This window comes from Lissotriton vulgaris, chromosome 7 (assembly GCF_964263255.1).
Source record: "Lissotriton vulgaris chromosome 7, aLisVul1.2, whole genome shotgun sequence".
In the NCBI taxonomy this organism is placed as follows: domain Eukaryota; kingdom Metazoa; phylum Chordata; class Amphibia; order Caudata; family Salamandridae; genus Lissotriton; species Lissotriton vulgaris.
The window spans coordinates 1,675,721,752-1,675,734,650 of record NC_141695.1 but is presented as its reverse complement, the minus strand read 5'-3'; the positions used below and the strand labels follow the sequence as shown (position 1 = coordinate 1,675,734,650).

General features: G+C 45.8%; 1 protein-coding gene across 2 annotated transcripts in view; it reads left to right on the top strand.

Annotated features, from left to right (window-relative positions):
- LOC147706290 (sodium-dependent lysophosphatidylcholine symporter 1-B-like) overlaps positions 1-12,899 on the top strand; it is a 138,565-nt gene that overhangs the window by 48,463 nt on the left and 77,203 nt on the right. For both annotated transcript variants that reach the window (XM_086932736.1, XM_086932737.1), the window contains exon 6: positions 6,212-6,396. In XM_086932736.1, coding sequence (XP_086788862.1) covers positions 6,212-6,396 — 185 coding nt within the window. The remainder of the gene's footprint in view (positions 1-6,211; positions 6,397-12,899) is intronic.

Below are 12,899 nucleotides of genomic sequence, written 5' to 3'. Positions count from 1 at the left end.
TCCGCCAGGGGTTTGGACCTTGTTCCGCCAAGATGGTTGATTTAGCGGACCGCAGAAACATTGTCCATGCGGAGGAGAATAGAACAGTGAATCCTGTTTTTGGAAAGGCTTTTGATCGCAAAGGAACCTGCAAGCATCTCTAAACAGTTGATGTGCAACTTGGACTCCTCGGCGGACCATGAACCTCCAGTCGAGATTGGTCCACAACGGGCGCCCCAGCCCGACAGGCTTGCATCTGATTCTAAGACTAGATCTGGGGCCGTGGCGAAGATAGTGCGCCCGTTCCACGCATCCAAATGGTCTATCCACCATTGAAGCTCGGTGCGGGACTCGGGGTCTAGAGCCACGAGATCTGAATATGCGAGGCCTTGTCGAAGGTGACGAATCTTTAGGCGCTGAAGAGCGCGATAATGGAGAGGGCCCGGGAAGATGGCCTGAATGGAGGAGGAGAGGAGACCGACGATCCGTGCAAGAGATCGGAGGGACAAAAGAGAGGACTGAAGAACAGATAAGATCTCCGCTTTGATCTTGGAAACTTTGGAGTGGGGAAGGCGCAGGGACGCTGCAGCAGAGTCCACCAGGAAACCCAAGAATTCCGAGTTCTGAGATGGAGTCAAAGACGACTTGTCTTCGTTGATGAGAAAACCCAGATCTAGAAGAAGGGACTGAGTCAAAAGCAGGTCGGAGAGGAGAGATTGTTTGTCTGAATTCATGAGAAGGATATCGTCCAGATAAATAATTAGTCTTATGCAGAGAGATCGAAGATAGGCGACCACTGGTTTCAAGAGTTTTGTGAAGCACCAGGGCGCGGATGATAGGCCAAAGGGAAGAGAGGTGAAACAATAGTTGACACCTGTCCATTGGAACTGAAAAAATTTCCATTGAGAGTGATGAATGGGAACCGTGAGGTATGCATCCTGAAGATCCAGACGGACCATCCAGTCGTTGGGGCGAAGAGTGTCCCTCAGATGTAAAATGGTCTCCATTTTGAAATGGCGGTAAACCACAAACTGATTGAACCATTTCAGATTGATGACCGTGCGGAGCTTCTTGTTTTTCTTTTGAACAAGAAAAATGGAGCTTAGAAAGCCTGAGGAGTCGAAGGGAAAAACTTGAATCGCTCTTTTGTGGAGTAGAGCCTCGATCTCGTTTGAAATTTGAGATGCCATGAGAGTTGAAAAGACGAGAGGGGGGGGGAAGAGAAGATTGAACGGGAGGGGAAAGGAATTCTATTAGGTAGCCTTGTACCGTGCCTAAGACCCACGGGTCTGAACTGAGAGTGCACCATTTTTGAAGAAACAGTTTTAAGCGACCCCCCCCACAGGAGGGGAAGAAGAAAGGCTTACCTTGTTGGTTGGAGTTTTGACGATAGTTTCGTTGACCTTTGCCTCTGAAGCCACGGCCACGTTGGGGGTAGAATTGAGGCTTGTAGTCCTGGTTGCTGTTGGACGAACCTCTGGAGCCTTGGTTGTAGGGACGGCCGGAAGAGCGGCCCCTGCCTCTGCCGGCCCGTCCAAAAACCCGAGGGGCGAAAACCTTTTTTACTGTTTGCTGGGCTTTGTCCAAGGAAGCAAAAGTAGAAACAAATATACTAAGGTCACGAACCACATTTTTTCCAAAGAGGAGACCATTCGCCTTGGGGCCAGGATCCATGGGTGCCAGATTAGAAAGTTTAGGATCCAATTTGATTAGGAGACCTTTGCGGCGCTCGTGAGTAATTGCGGAGTTAGCATTTCCTAGAAGACAGAAGGCGCGTTGAGCCCACATGGAGATTTCTTCAGCAGAAAGTTCAGAACCTTCTAAGCGGGAAGCTTCCGCTAAATCAAAGATGCGGGCGAGAGGGCCCACAATGTCCAACAATTTGTCTTGGCAAGTGGTCCAAGCTTTATCCACCCCTCTGCGGGGGTCCTTGCCGAATTTGGAGAAGAAGGTGAGGAGAGGTTGGTCGATGGAAGGGACCATAGTGATTTTGTCGGGGAGAGAAGGCTTAGGGCATTCTGATTTAAGCCTGGCCCTTACCGGAGCCTCCAAAGGGAGACGTAACCTGGCAGAGATATATTCTCCCACATGGTGAGAAGGGAACCATTCGGTAGAATTAGGGTGACGGATAGTGGAGGGATCAAACATGGGAAAACCCTCGGAGTCAAAAACAGGCTCAAAAGAAAAAGAATCCAATTTAGCAGATTTAGCAGGGGGGGGGGGAAGGGTCAGTGGTATCAAACAGGTCAATCAATTGATCAGCGTCATCGAAATTAGCATCATCATCATCATCGTCATCTGTGTCCAATATGGTGGAAATTACCAATTTTCTCCTAGGAGACTCTGCATGTTTCTCTTTTTGCTTACGTTTGCCCTGGGAGGCAACAAACCCCTCCTTAGAAGGAGGCCTGGGAGGAACTGGGTCCTCAGTCAAGTGCGAGGAAGACTCGCTAATCAAAGACGCTTTTTTAGGGGCACGAGATTGAGCAGAGAATTCCACCTTTTTCTTTCTGCTTTCCCCCGCAGACTGGGCCAATATTTTGGACATGATGCTTAACATGGAGTTTTCCATATTTTTTGACATTCTTTTCATAGAGACTTCCACAGCTGTTTCCACAGAATTATTAATAAATTCATTTAAGTCTCTTTTGAAGGTCTGAGAGTCCTGAGTAGGGACTTCCTCCGAGGAACTATCGCGTTCCATAACCAGGCTGTGAAGAAGAACCAAATACAACACACACAGGAGGTAGGCGAGGGTTAACTTTCAGAGCGGGGGCGTGTTTAAGAGGTGGGCCGGGCCAGGAGCGTGAGACGACGTCCCACACGGAGATATCGAGGCACAAAGGCTGGAGCTGCAGTCACACGAAGGAGTCGGTGACCGGAGAGACCCTCGAGAGGTAGGAGAGCTCGAGGAAGACGCGCGAAGCAGCGCGCGCTAAGACGCTACCAAGAGCGTCTGAAAGAGGGGGGGGGGGAGAGCGAGGAAAACGAAGCGCCGGAGCTTCGTGAAGACACGCGCGTAGAGCGCGAAAGCAATAGCGCGAGGACGCGCTGCACAAATATTATGCAAAAACCATAAAAGCGGCCACAATAAATGTTAAACCAAGCACAAAAACACTGAGCAAAAGATAAAGGCACTTATCTGACTGCGAGCAGCAAGAAAAGAGGAAGCTGCGCAGTCAGTTAGGGTCTTTATCTGATAGGTCCCCTGTGATTGGTTATTGTATTCTCACGTTTTTTCATTCCCATGGCCCAGTTTGTTCTCTGGCCCTCTGGGAACTGTAGTTCATACTTATCTTGGCTGCTGTGTAATTAAAGCAAGATAAGAAAGCATAATAGGAGCCTCCGGTCTTGCCATAAAATTTATGGTTATGCGGTTACCTATGGTTATGATGTAACCCGTTTTTGTTGATACTTGCAGGTTTACACGTTCTATTAGACATTAGATTCATGTAAGTAACGTCCCTTGGCGTTTTTGATTTTTCGAATAGCTTCTTATGTTTCTTTTAGGGTTTACGGTTGCACTAAGACACTTTAATCACAAACGCACAATTTTCTGAGCATGTAACACTACCAGTTGACCTGTACTTTTTTAACTAATTTTTTGGTATGCACGATACAATGACATTTGTTTATATATGCTTTTGAATTTTTCTAGTGCCTCTCCCTGAGGAAGGGCTCCAATGCCCGAAATGCATAGGAGGATGGAATCGTTATGATGTCAATTGAACATATTACTTTAAGAATGAAACATGAGAAACGGAATTAATTTCAAATAACGAATGTACAAATAAATACTTATGAACATTCAGATGGAACTTGAGGTTGAATCCTTTTTTGAATAAGAGGAGCATTGCGTGTGCCCTAGAGGGATGCTGTTTATGGTTAACGGCACATTCTAAACCTATGTTCAAAGACGCCACTGGTCGGAAGACGTCTCCTCAGGAGCACCCATAACAAAGAATACTTTCACAAAGAACACGAATAAAAACAAATTTAAAAAGGGTGGTGCACCTACATTGCAACTCTGTTTGCTAGATCTACAGTTACCACTTTTTAGGGTGCTGTATGGGTGGCCACTTAATTTCTTAATTAGGGACCACCACCATCCGGTATAGTTCGATCTTACCTCGGTCCTGAAGAATTGCCTTCTACTGGAATTAATGGCAAGAAACATGTTGACCTGAACAGCGCGTTTCCCTGTGACCTTATAACAGGAGTGCACGCTATTCACGTTTTTAATCAGGAGAGTGGCCACATTCATTAAAATAGTTCTGGGTAGACCTCAACCTCCTGTTTTAACCTTACTTTTGACCTTTTCACATCTACACTCACAAGGGTCCTTACACGCACTGCACCCTACGGCAAAGGAAAAAAGATCTCCGCTAAAAGGTCCCAACAAGGGTGCCGATCGGGTATTGCAGCGCCGACCCGATAAAGAGCAGACCCAATGATGAAGCAAGACACCCCACTGATTGGGTGTGTGAGGGTCCCTTTCCGAATGGAAGAAATCTCCTCCTACCTCTAGTGAGTACTTTATATCTCACCACCTATACATCAACCAATAGTAATCATTAGGAACAGCATACCGCTCTGTTTTACATTATACTTGGGCCTATATTCTGGACATAGTTAAATATAGCCCTTAGTTCCCCCTATTTTGTACAAAAATTCTCCAACGAGTAGCTCATGAGCACCTGGTAGATCTCCAGTTACCTGCAAGTAGCTCTACTGTTTGGTGCCCAGGCCTACTAAATTAGAAGCTTTTGCTTTGTTGAATTAATAAATGTGTACCAAAATTGTGAAGCGTGTTTTTGAGATGAATATGTATTTAGTTTCAGAACTGATGGTTGAGGAAAAATGGATTTCCCAAAAATATTTAAAGCGGTTATTTGAGTGATAAATCATGCAGCTTTGAAGTACCTACATGTACTCTCTGCCAATTCAGTTTGAGTCTGAGAAGGGTGCGCCTTAGCGTGCGCAGACCTCTCTACTTAACTCATTTGGTCCTGACAAAAACATTAACCTTAGAATTTTTAGAAAGGTTGAAACATGTTGACCATATCCTCACAACAACACTGATACTTTCTGGTCTAAACACGCCAGTAGTAGTATCCACCTGTTTTTAATCGTGCCGCATGACTCTAGAATAAAATTGGCAGAGAGTACATGCAGGATACTTTTTAACTCACTCATTTTCCGAATACACTTTCACCACACACAAAAAAGCCAGCTCCGCTGTAGTTACAGGCGTCGGATCACACCTGAGAGGCACTCGGTCACTCGGGTGGACCCCGATGATGAAGCATGTCACCAACCAGGTTGGTGAGCGAGGGCTTTATAAAAAAAGAAAGAATTCTTTCTTTGAACGCATCTTTCTCCTCTCTCTTTTTTGATCACTAGGACACTGTGTCCTGGGTATACTCCTTCTTTTGTTTTGCAAATATATAACTGGGGATTAGGAGTATAACCCTACACAAAAACCCTTGCTCTCCCTTTGTTTTTTACAAACTACTGCTACTACACATCTTTCAGTTATGAGTTTTGTGATAAATATTGGCCGCTCAAACCTGACGATATTTATTATACCAAAACATGCCAATTTTAGTGTATGTAGCAGCGAGGTTAGCATGTTATTCCACATTTATTTTTATTTGGGTGGTATTTATCACAGCTAAAAGATCCGACCTGGCAAAGTCAGATTTTATCTGACTATAAATATTACAATTAATGGGTCACTTGTAACGAGGGCTTTGGACTTGCCTGAAGTGTTGCCACTATTACAACATGGCTTCACCAGTTTGTGATGTCACACAAGTTCAGCAAACTAGAGTAATCCAGCCCTAAGCTGACTGTGTCAGAGCACAGCACTCATCTTGCCAGATGAGTGGGTGTTGTGCAAAGTGAATTATGGAAGATCCTGAAAGAGGAGCTCCCACTCCTGGTTTCAGACTGACTGACCTGTAACTCCAAGGCACAGGTTTCCAGCCTCTGGTGGCTGGTTCTCAGTGGCTTGCTGGTCTGAGATTGCAGATTTCTTATGTGTTCAATACAATCCGCTCTAATCATGTTGATGTTTTTCTCCATTTAGGGTTCCCTCTGAGCTCTGTGATTGATTCACTTGCTTCACCATTCTTGTCGTAGGTTCTGTGTTGGTTTTCTACCATGTATCCCTTCTATCGGGATCCACATTTCTATGTGGTGGTTAATCTGCATTGTTGTTTACATGCAGGAATGAGCGTGGAGGTCTTGGGTACCCTGATCGGGGCTACCATCCAGGGCCAGATCGTTGGCGGCTACCACGCTGGCATGGCAGACTTGTGCAGAGCAAATAATGGCACCTTTGTCAATGGCACCCTCGAAAACATCACTCTCTTCAACAGCACCTCTGGGCTCACAGACACCCTGGAAAATACGGTGAGCGCAGCATGTCTGTTCACCCTGCTTCTCAGTGTGGTCCCCTTGCCTCCGATTCTTCTAAGTTACATTCTTTTTTTTTTCCAACTCTTTTTTTATTGATAGCAGCATAAGTTATTAATACAGTTCAAACAATATTGGCAATATTGCAACAAAATATCTGTAATAAAATTATGTTCATCCCTTATATTGCAAATATGTCATTTTTGAGGCTTAATTGCAAAAATGATCCTGGTATGTTCTTCAGATCTCCTCCATCGACAAGCCCAGGGAGGGCGGGGTGCATATCCCTCCCCTGTACGCATTCCATCCTCCCCATACCTGCTTCCACCTCTTGATCTATCCCCTATTTACCTAGACTGCCTTCTCGGCTACCATGGCCCAATCCTTATCTTTGCATGATTCAGCATGTGCTGGTGTACGCTGCGGTCCCAAATGTTTAACAACATTGCGCTTTGCAGTCATCATGCCTAGTGTCACCCAGTCTTGGTTTTTACCATTCAGGTCTGTGGCCTCCCATATATTGAGAAGGCATCTTTTGGGTTTAGGTGTTACAGGGGTCCTGCATATCTGTGTGATTTGTATGCATGATTGTCTTTCAGTAGTTAATGATCTCTGGAGAGTCCCATAAGATGTAGTAGAATGTGCCTGTTCCTCCACACTGACGCAAACACAGTGGGGAATCAACTTTTCCCATTCTAACCAGTGTTTCCTTGGGTAGGTAAGTTCTGTGGAGCACCTTGAGTTGGACAAATTGCAATCTAGAGGGTATTGCCACCTCCCACTGGGATTCCAACGCTTCCTGCCAGTCAGTGTTGTCTAGTTTCTCCCCTGTCTTTTTGCCATCTCTCACAGAGGCCTTGAATTGGATCTGGCAACTTATTGATTAATTTTTGGTATGTTAAGTAGATTGCTTCACGGTCCATCCTTTCTGTGAGCAGCCTGTCCTCTAATGATGATTCTTCTGGGAGGGTCGTGCCCGTAGGGATCACTGCCATAAGTGCATGTCTGATCTGTAAGTAGCGGAATTTTTCCATTGTAGCCATGTTGTATTGTTATTGCAGTTTTTCGAATGGTATAACTTTCCCCTTATCCCAGAGATCTTCCACCCTTGATTCTGGTAAGATCCCATTTTTGGAATCCTTTACAGCTAATCAATCTACCCAGTTTCCCAGTCTCTCAAATGGGGTAAACTGCGCCAGTTTGTTATGTTAGCCTAGCTTCTTGTGTATCGTGTGCCATAGGTGAACCGTTTGTGCTGTAGGCCTGAGAGGCTTTTATTGTTTGTTTTAGCATATGATGCTCGCAGGGCACCCCCCTTCACCCAGGATGTAAAGATCCATTTGAAATGCAGGGTCAGTATGAGGGCAGTGTGTCCAGTGGTTAAGGACCCTGAGCTGTGAAGCCCAGTAATACGTTTGTATGTGTGGGAGTGCTATGCCACCCATCCCTTAACTAATTTATTAGTGGCTATGCGGGATGGTTTCCCATCCCATAGCAGGTTACGTACTTCAGCATCTATTGCCTTAAAGTATGTCTGTGGAAGGGCGTGTTCTGGAGGTCATATAGAAATCTGGGCAATGCTATCATCTTAAAGAGTGCGGCACGCCCTAGTAACGTTAATGAGAGGGATTGCATCTGTTTGATATCCCTTCGTAGGTGTCTCACAGGTTCCTGGAGGTTCCTATTCATGAACTCCTCCGGGTTCATAGTGGTGAAGATACCCAAATAGCAAAAAACGTCTGCCACCACTGTCACCTCGCACCCCTTGGGTATCCTTGGGGCGGATCATTGAGGACATATAAAAATGATTTGTCTCAATTTATCATGCACCCAGAATATTTTCCAAAGTTTGGGGAAATGTTCAATAATCTGGCTAGGGAGCGTGTTGGTGATGCAATGTACAGCAGAATATCATCTGCGTATAATGATATACAGTACTCACAGTCCGCCGTCCAATGGAGTACCCATATCAGGGGGTCCCACTTACCCATGCCGCAAGAGGTTCTAGTACAAAAGGGAAGAGGATTGGCAACCGGGGACATCGCTGTCATGTTCCTCGCCCAATGGCAAAGGTCGCTGATCGTCTAGCATTGACCACTACCTGCACCAGTGGTTTTGTGTACAGGAGGCGGACCCAGGACCTGAATTTGGGTTTGAGCCCATACGCTCTAGGAATGCAAAAAGAAAGGTCCATTCATTGGTGTTGAAAGCCATGCGGGCGTCCAAGGAGAGGATGATGGCCTCCTCCTGGATGGTGTTTCTTCTTCCCAGTACCCCATGGAGACGACGTACGTTGAGGGCTGTGTTCCTGCCCGGCATGAAGCCGGATTGCTCTGGGTGTACGAGTTTGGTTAGGTATGGTGTCAATCTGTTTGCAAGTGTTTTAGCCAGTATGTTTGCTTCTTTTTTAAGCAGTGAGATGGGTCGGTGTGAGGCACACTCCTCCGCTGGGTTGCCTGGTTTGCAGATTGTGACTATTGTCTCCAGGCTTTGGTCTCTGGGTAGCTCCCCGGCCTCCAAGCTTGCCCGGAACATTTCTATAAGGTGTGGTGCTAAATGTGTCACTGTCATTTTGTACAATTCCATTGGGATGCTGTCGGGTCAGACGGCCTTCACTGACTGCATACAACCTATAGCCAAGGTTATTTCTTCTACTCTCAAGCTGCAGTGTCTATTCTGCAGCGAGTATGGTGATGTGGATGTCTCTGAAGAGTTCAGCTGTTTCTGTTGCTGTGGAGGTCATTACTGGGATATAGATCTTAGCGTAATAGTTTGTGAATGCTTCTACAATATGCTGCAGGTCTTTGGTTAGGTTTCCCGAGTCAGTCTGGAGACCAGCCACCCATCTATCCATTCGGCCGCGTCTATCTAACCAGGCAAGTAGTTCATCTGCTTTGTCCCCTACTTCATAGATCTTGTGTCGGGAAGTTCCCTGTCTAGTTCTGGCTTCCTCCGACATGTGTTCCTTGTATTCCTACTTTTTTTTTGTTGAGTCGATGTGTGTTGGGAGTCAGAGGAGCCTTGAGAGTGTTCTGCTTCTAGGTCCAGTACTTCATGTTTTAAGGCATTAGTCACTCGTTCTTTTCCTTTTTTGTGGTCTGATATGAGGGGGATGGCTTGTCCCCTGATTACTGGTTTATATGCTTCCCAATGGGTAATTGGGGAAGTGACTGAGTGTTCATTTTCTGCGAAGTAATATTGTGTGGCTGTGGAGAGGCCGTTACGTATTTGTGGATTTTTTAAGCACCCTGGGTATATAGAAAACGTGCAGCGTTGGCTTTGGGATTCTGCGGCGTAGGTGGCCAGGATAGGGTAATGGTCAGAGATGCCCCTTGCTAGGTGGTGTACCTTCGTGAACTTAGCAACTCTGTCTGCCAATGTGAGAAAGAAATCTATTTGTGATAAACTATTATGTGCTCCAGAGTGAAACGTGTATTGTCGAAGTTGTGGGTATTGTGCTTGCCAGACCTCAACGAGTCCTATGGCTCCCAGGAAATCCGAGAACTGTGACTTGTTTCAGGTCTGTTTCCTGGGGGGGAGACGGTCTATTTGGTTGCACAGGGTTATGTTGAAGCCCCCCTGACTATCAGCTCTCCCTCCACAAGTTTGAGTACGAATGTGCTCAGTGCAGGCAGAGCTATAGTATTTAGTGCAGGCGAGATGTAGACTGTGACTATATTAATGGATTTTCCCGCCCAAATCTACCTTGTCCGTCCATGTCTGCTGTATGATATGGGGAAAGTGTTTCCTGACTAAGATCCCTACACCTTTTAATCCGGAGGTGAAGCCGGAGTGTCCCACTAGCCTTCAGTTACATTCTTAGTTAAACTTCACACTTTCAATGCCATCTTATATGACTTCATCACCATGCTGACATGTATGACTGTGCTTGGTACGGACTCCCATTGCATGGCTTGAGGCATAGGGTGTATGTGGTGATTAATTCTCCTGTTCTTTAGGCCCAGTGCTAAGGCAATACCAGAGGATGAAGAAAATCTGCCCACTGTTGTTTCTTCCTAAATTATTTATCTGGAATACTGAGCATCGTCTGTAATCAGTCAGCACCAATGATACATTCTTTCCCTAGCTTTGTGAGATGGTGCCACATCCACTTCTATTTTGGAAAAGGTGATGGACAGAGTTTCTGAATGATGCAGAATACTCCTACCCAGTCAAGAGATCAGGGCTTGATCCATCACCGTTTTTTAGCTCACTGCACCATCCCAGCTCAGAACCTGGCTATATGCAAATTAGTCTGTTCCTGTCCCAGTGCATGATGGGAACAGGGCAAACCAAACTACCAAGCCAATTCTTATACTGGGAAGGAGACAAGCTACCGGGGACCGGTTTCTGGCATTTCAGCCGTCGTCGGCCCGGCTTGCTTGAATCCTGATGGTGCAATGAGCTAGGGACTCACGTCTGAGTATACCCTCCCACACGTAGTGTGGATAAAATCAATTTTGGAAAAGGTGATGGACAGAGTTTCTGAATGATGCAGAATACTCCTACCCAGTCAAGAGATCAGGGCTTGATCCATCACCGTTTTTTAGCTCACTGCACCATCCCAGCTCAGAACCTGGCTATATGCAAATTAGTCTGTTCCTGTCCCAGTGCATGATGGGAACAGGGCAAGCCAAACTACCAAGCCAATTCTTATACTGGGAAGGAGACAAGCTACCGATTTTGTCCACACTAAGTGTGGGAGGGTATACTCAGACGTGAGTCCCTTGCTCATTGCACCATCAGGATTCAAGCAAGCTAGGCCGACGACGGCTGAAATGCCAGAAACCGGTCCCCGGAAGCTTGTTTCCGGAGTCCAGGCAAAGACGTGGTTTAACGTAGCTAACATGACTCTCAACGATGGGTCAGTGTACTTATGGAGCTTTTTACCAGAAATTCTCCAAATAATTCCAAGCTACTGGATCTTCTTCCAGAAGGTCCTTGTTAGATCTTGAAGGGTCCACAACACCGTTTCCAGAAGCTCCGAGTTGCTCCTTGGAGAGTTGGGACTACAATTCTGGGACCAAGTGCTCTTGGGCAAATCCTTAAAAATCCACTGGATGCTGGTCAGCTGGGCTCTTTTTGGTGAAGTACTGCAAGTGACTTCTTGAAGCTCTTTGGTACCTGCTGCTTTCAGTGAGTCCACTCCTTTATCCTTTAAAGTAAAGGAAAGTCCTCTTTTGTGAAGCCTAGTGTGTGCAGCTGGTGAAGTCCTCTCTTGGTGCAGACCAGGAGTTCTGAAGGGCAGTCCTCCTCCTCCTCTTGTTTCCAGGCAGGGATCGGCGCTGCTGGGTAGCTGTACCATATTTATTCAGCTTTCTGGGCTGGCAAGAAGGGGTGTACCCCTGACCAATGGGGTGAAGGGTCTCACCCTCTGTGATGACCACTTCCTTCGAAGTGTGGCATATTTTTGTCCCAGAAAGCACTATTCCACAAAAATCAAAATGAAGAAAATCTCTCCTGTAGGTTCAGGTCTGGCTAACCCAATCCACAGGTGTGGCTAACGTTTCCCTCTAGTCCCCTTCCATCTCCTCTCCTCATTCAATTACAGGGGCTACCCCCTGGCTGGGTGTGCAGGAGGTGGGGTGGGCCTGGTTCCTGTCCTAACTGTCTTTCTCCCTTTGAAGTCCAGTTTGACGACCCAGCCCCTTCTTGCCATGGCATCTCCAGACCACAAATCTCTTCCCACTTGGTATCTCCTTTGTCTCAGCCCAGGCCACTTCACACCTCATTAAAGGAGCTTGGCTCAGCCGGTCAAAGGCTGGCCAATCGGAAGAGGCTGCTAAAGAGCTGTTGATGGGTAACTTTGGAAATAAGTTCTAAAACTACTTTCCTGTAATAGTTATAATAAATCCAACCCTGGCAAGTCGTTGATTTATTGTAACTATTATTTTAACACTTTGAATTATTATTTAAGCTCACGCCTTTCAAAAGTTAGACCTGATTAATGTTTATTAAACCCTTCCTTTGTTAGCCTATGAAGCTAATTTAGTACAATAGGGAAAAACGAAATTGGGGATATAAAACATCTTTTATAATAGCCCTGCTTATTACTACAATGCACCCTACACTTGGTGCACTAAGGATGGATTTTAGGGACAAATTAAACTAACGTCTTTTTACATACAAGACTTTGGAAGTACCTTTAAATCCAAAGTCGAATTTGGACATAACTTTAAAAGGACAGCAGGCACCACAGCAGTGCACACCTAAGTGCATTAAATCCACTGGGCCTCTTAAGCTATATGCCCTACCACATGCAAGGGACTTACAATTATTGGTTGTCAGTACCAATTGTAATTACACCCAATTACCATATATATACCTTTTACGCAGAGCACTGCCCTTGGCCTGGTAAGCTTCCCTATGGCACAATCCGAGTCAGAAAGCACCAGTATGAGTCAAATATGGGGACAAAAGTGGGGGGACAGCAGCAGAGAGCCCTGTTTTCTCACATTATTATTGTGATTCCTGTTCTTTGTGGTTAACATTTTATAATG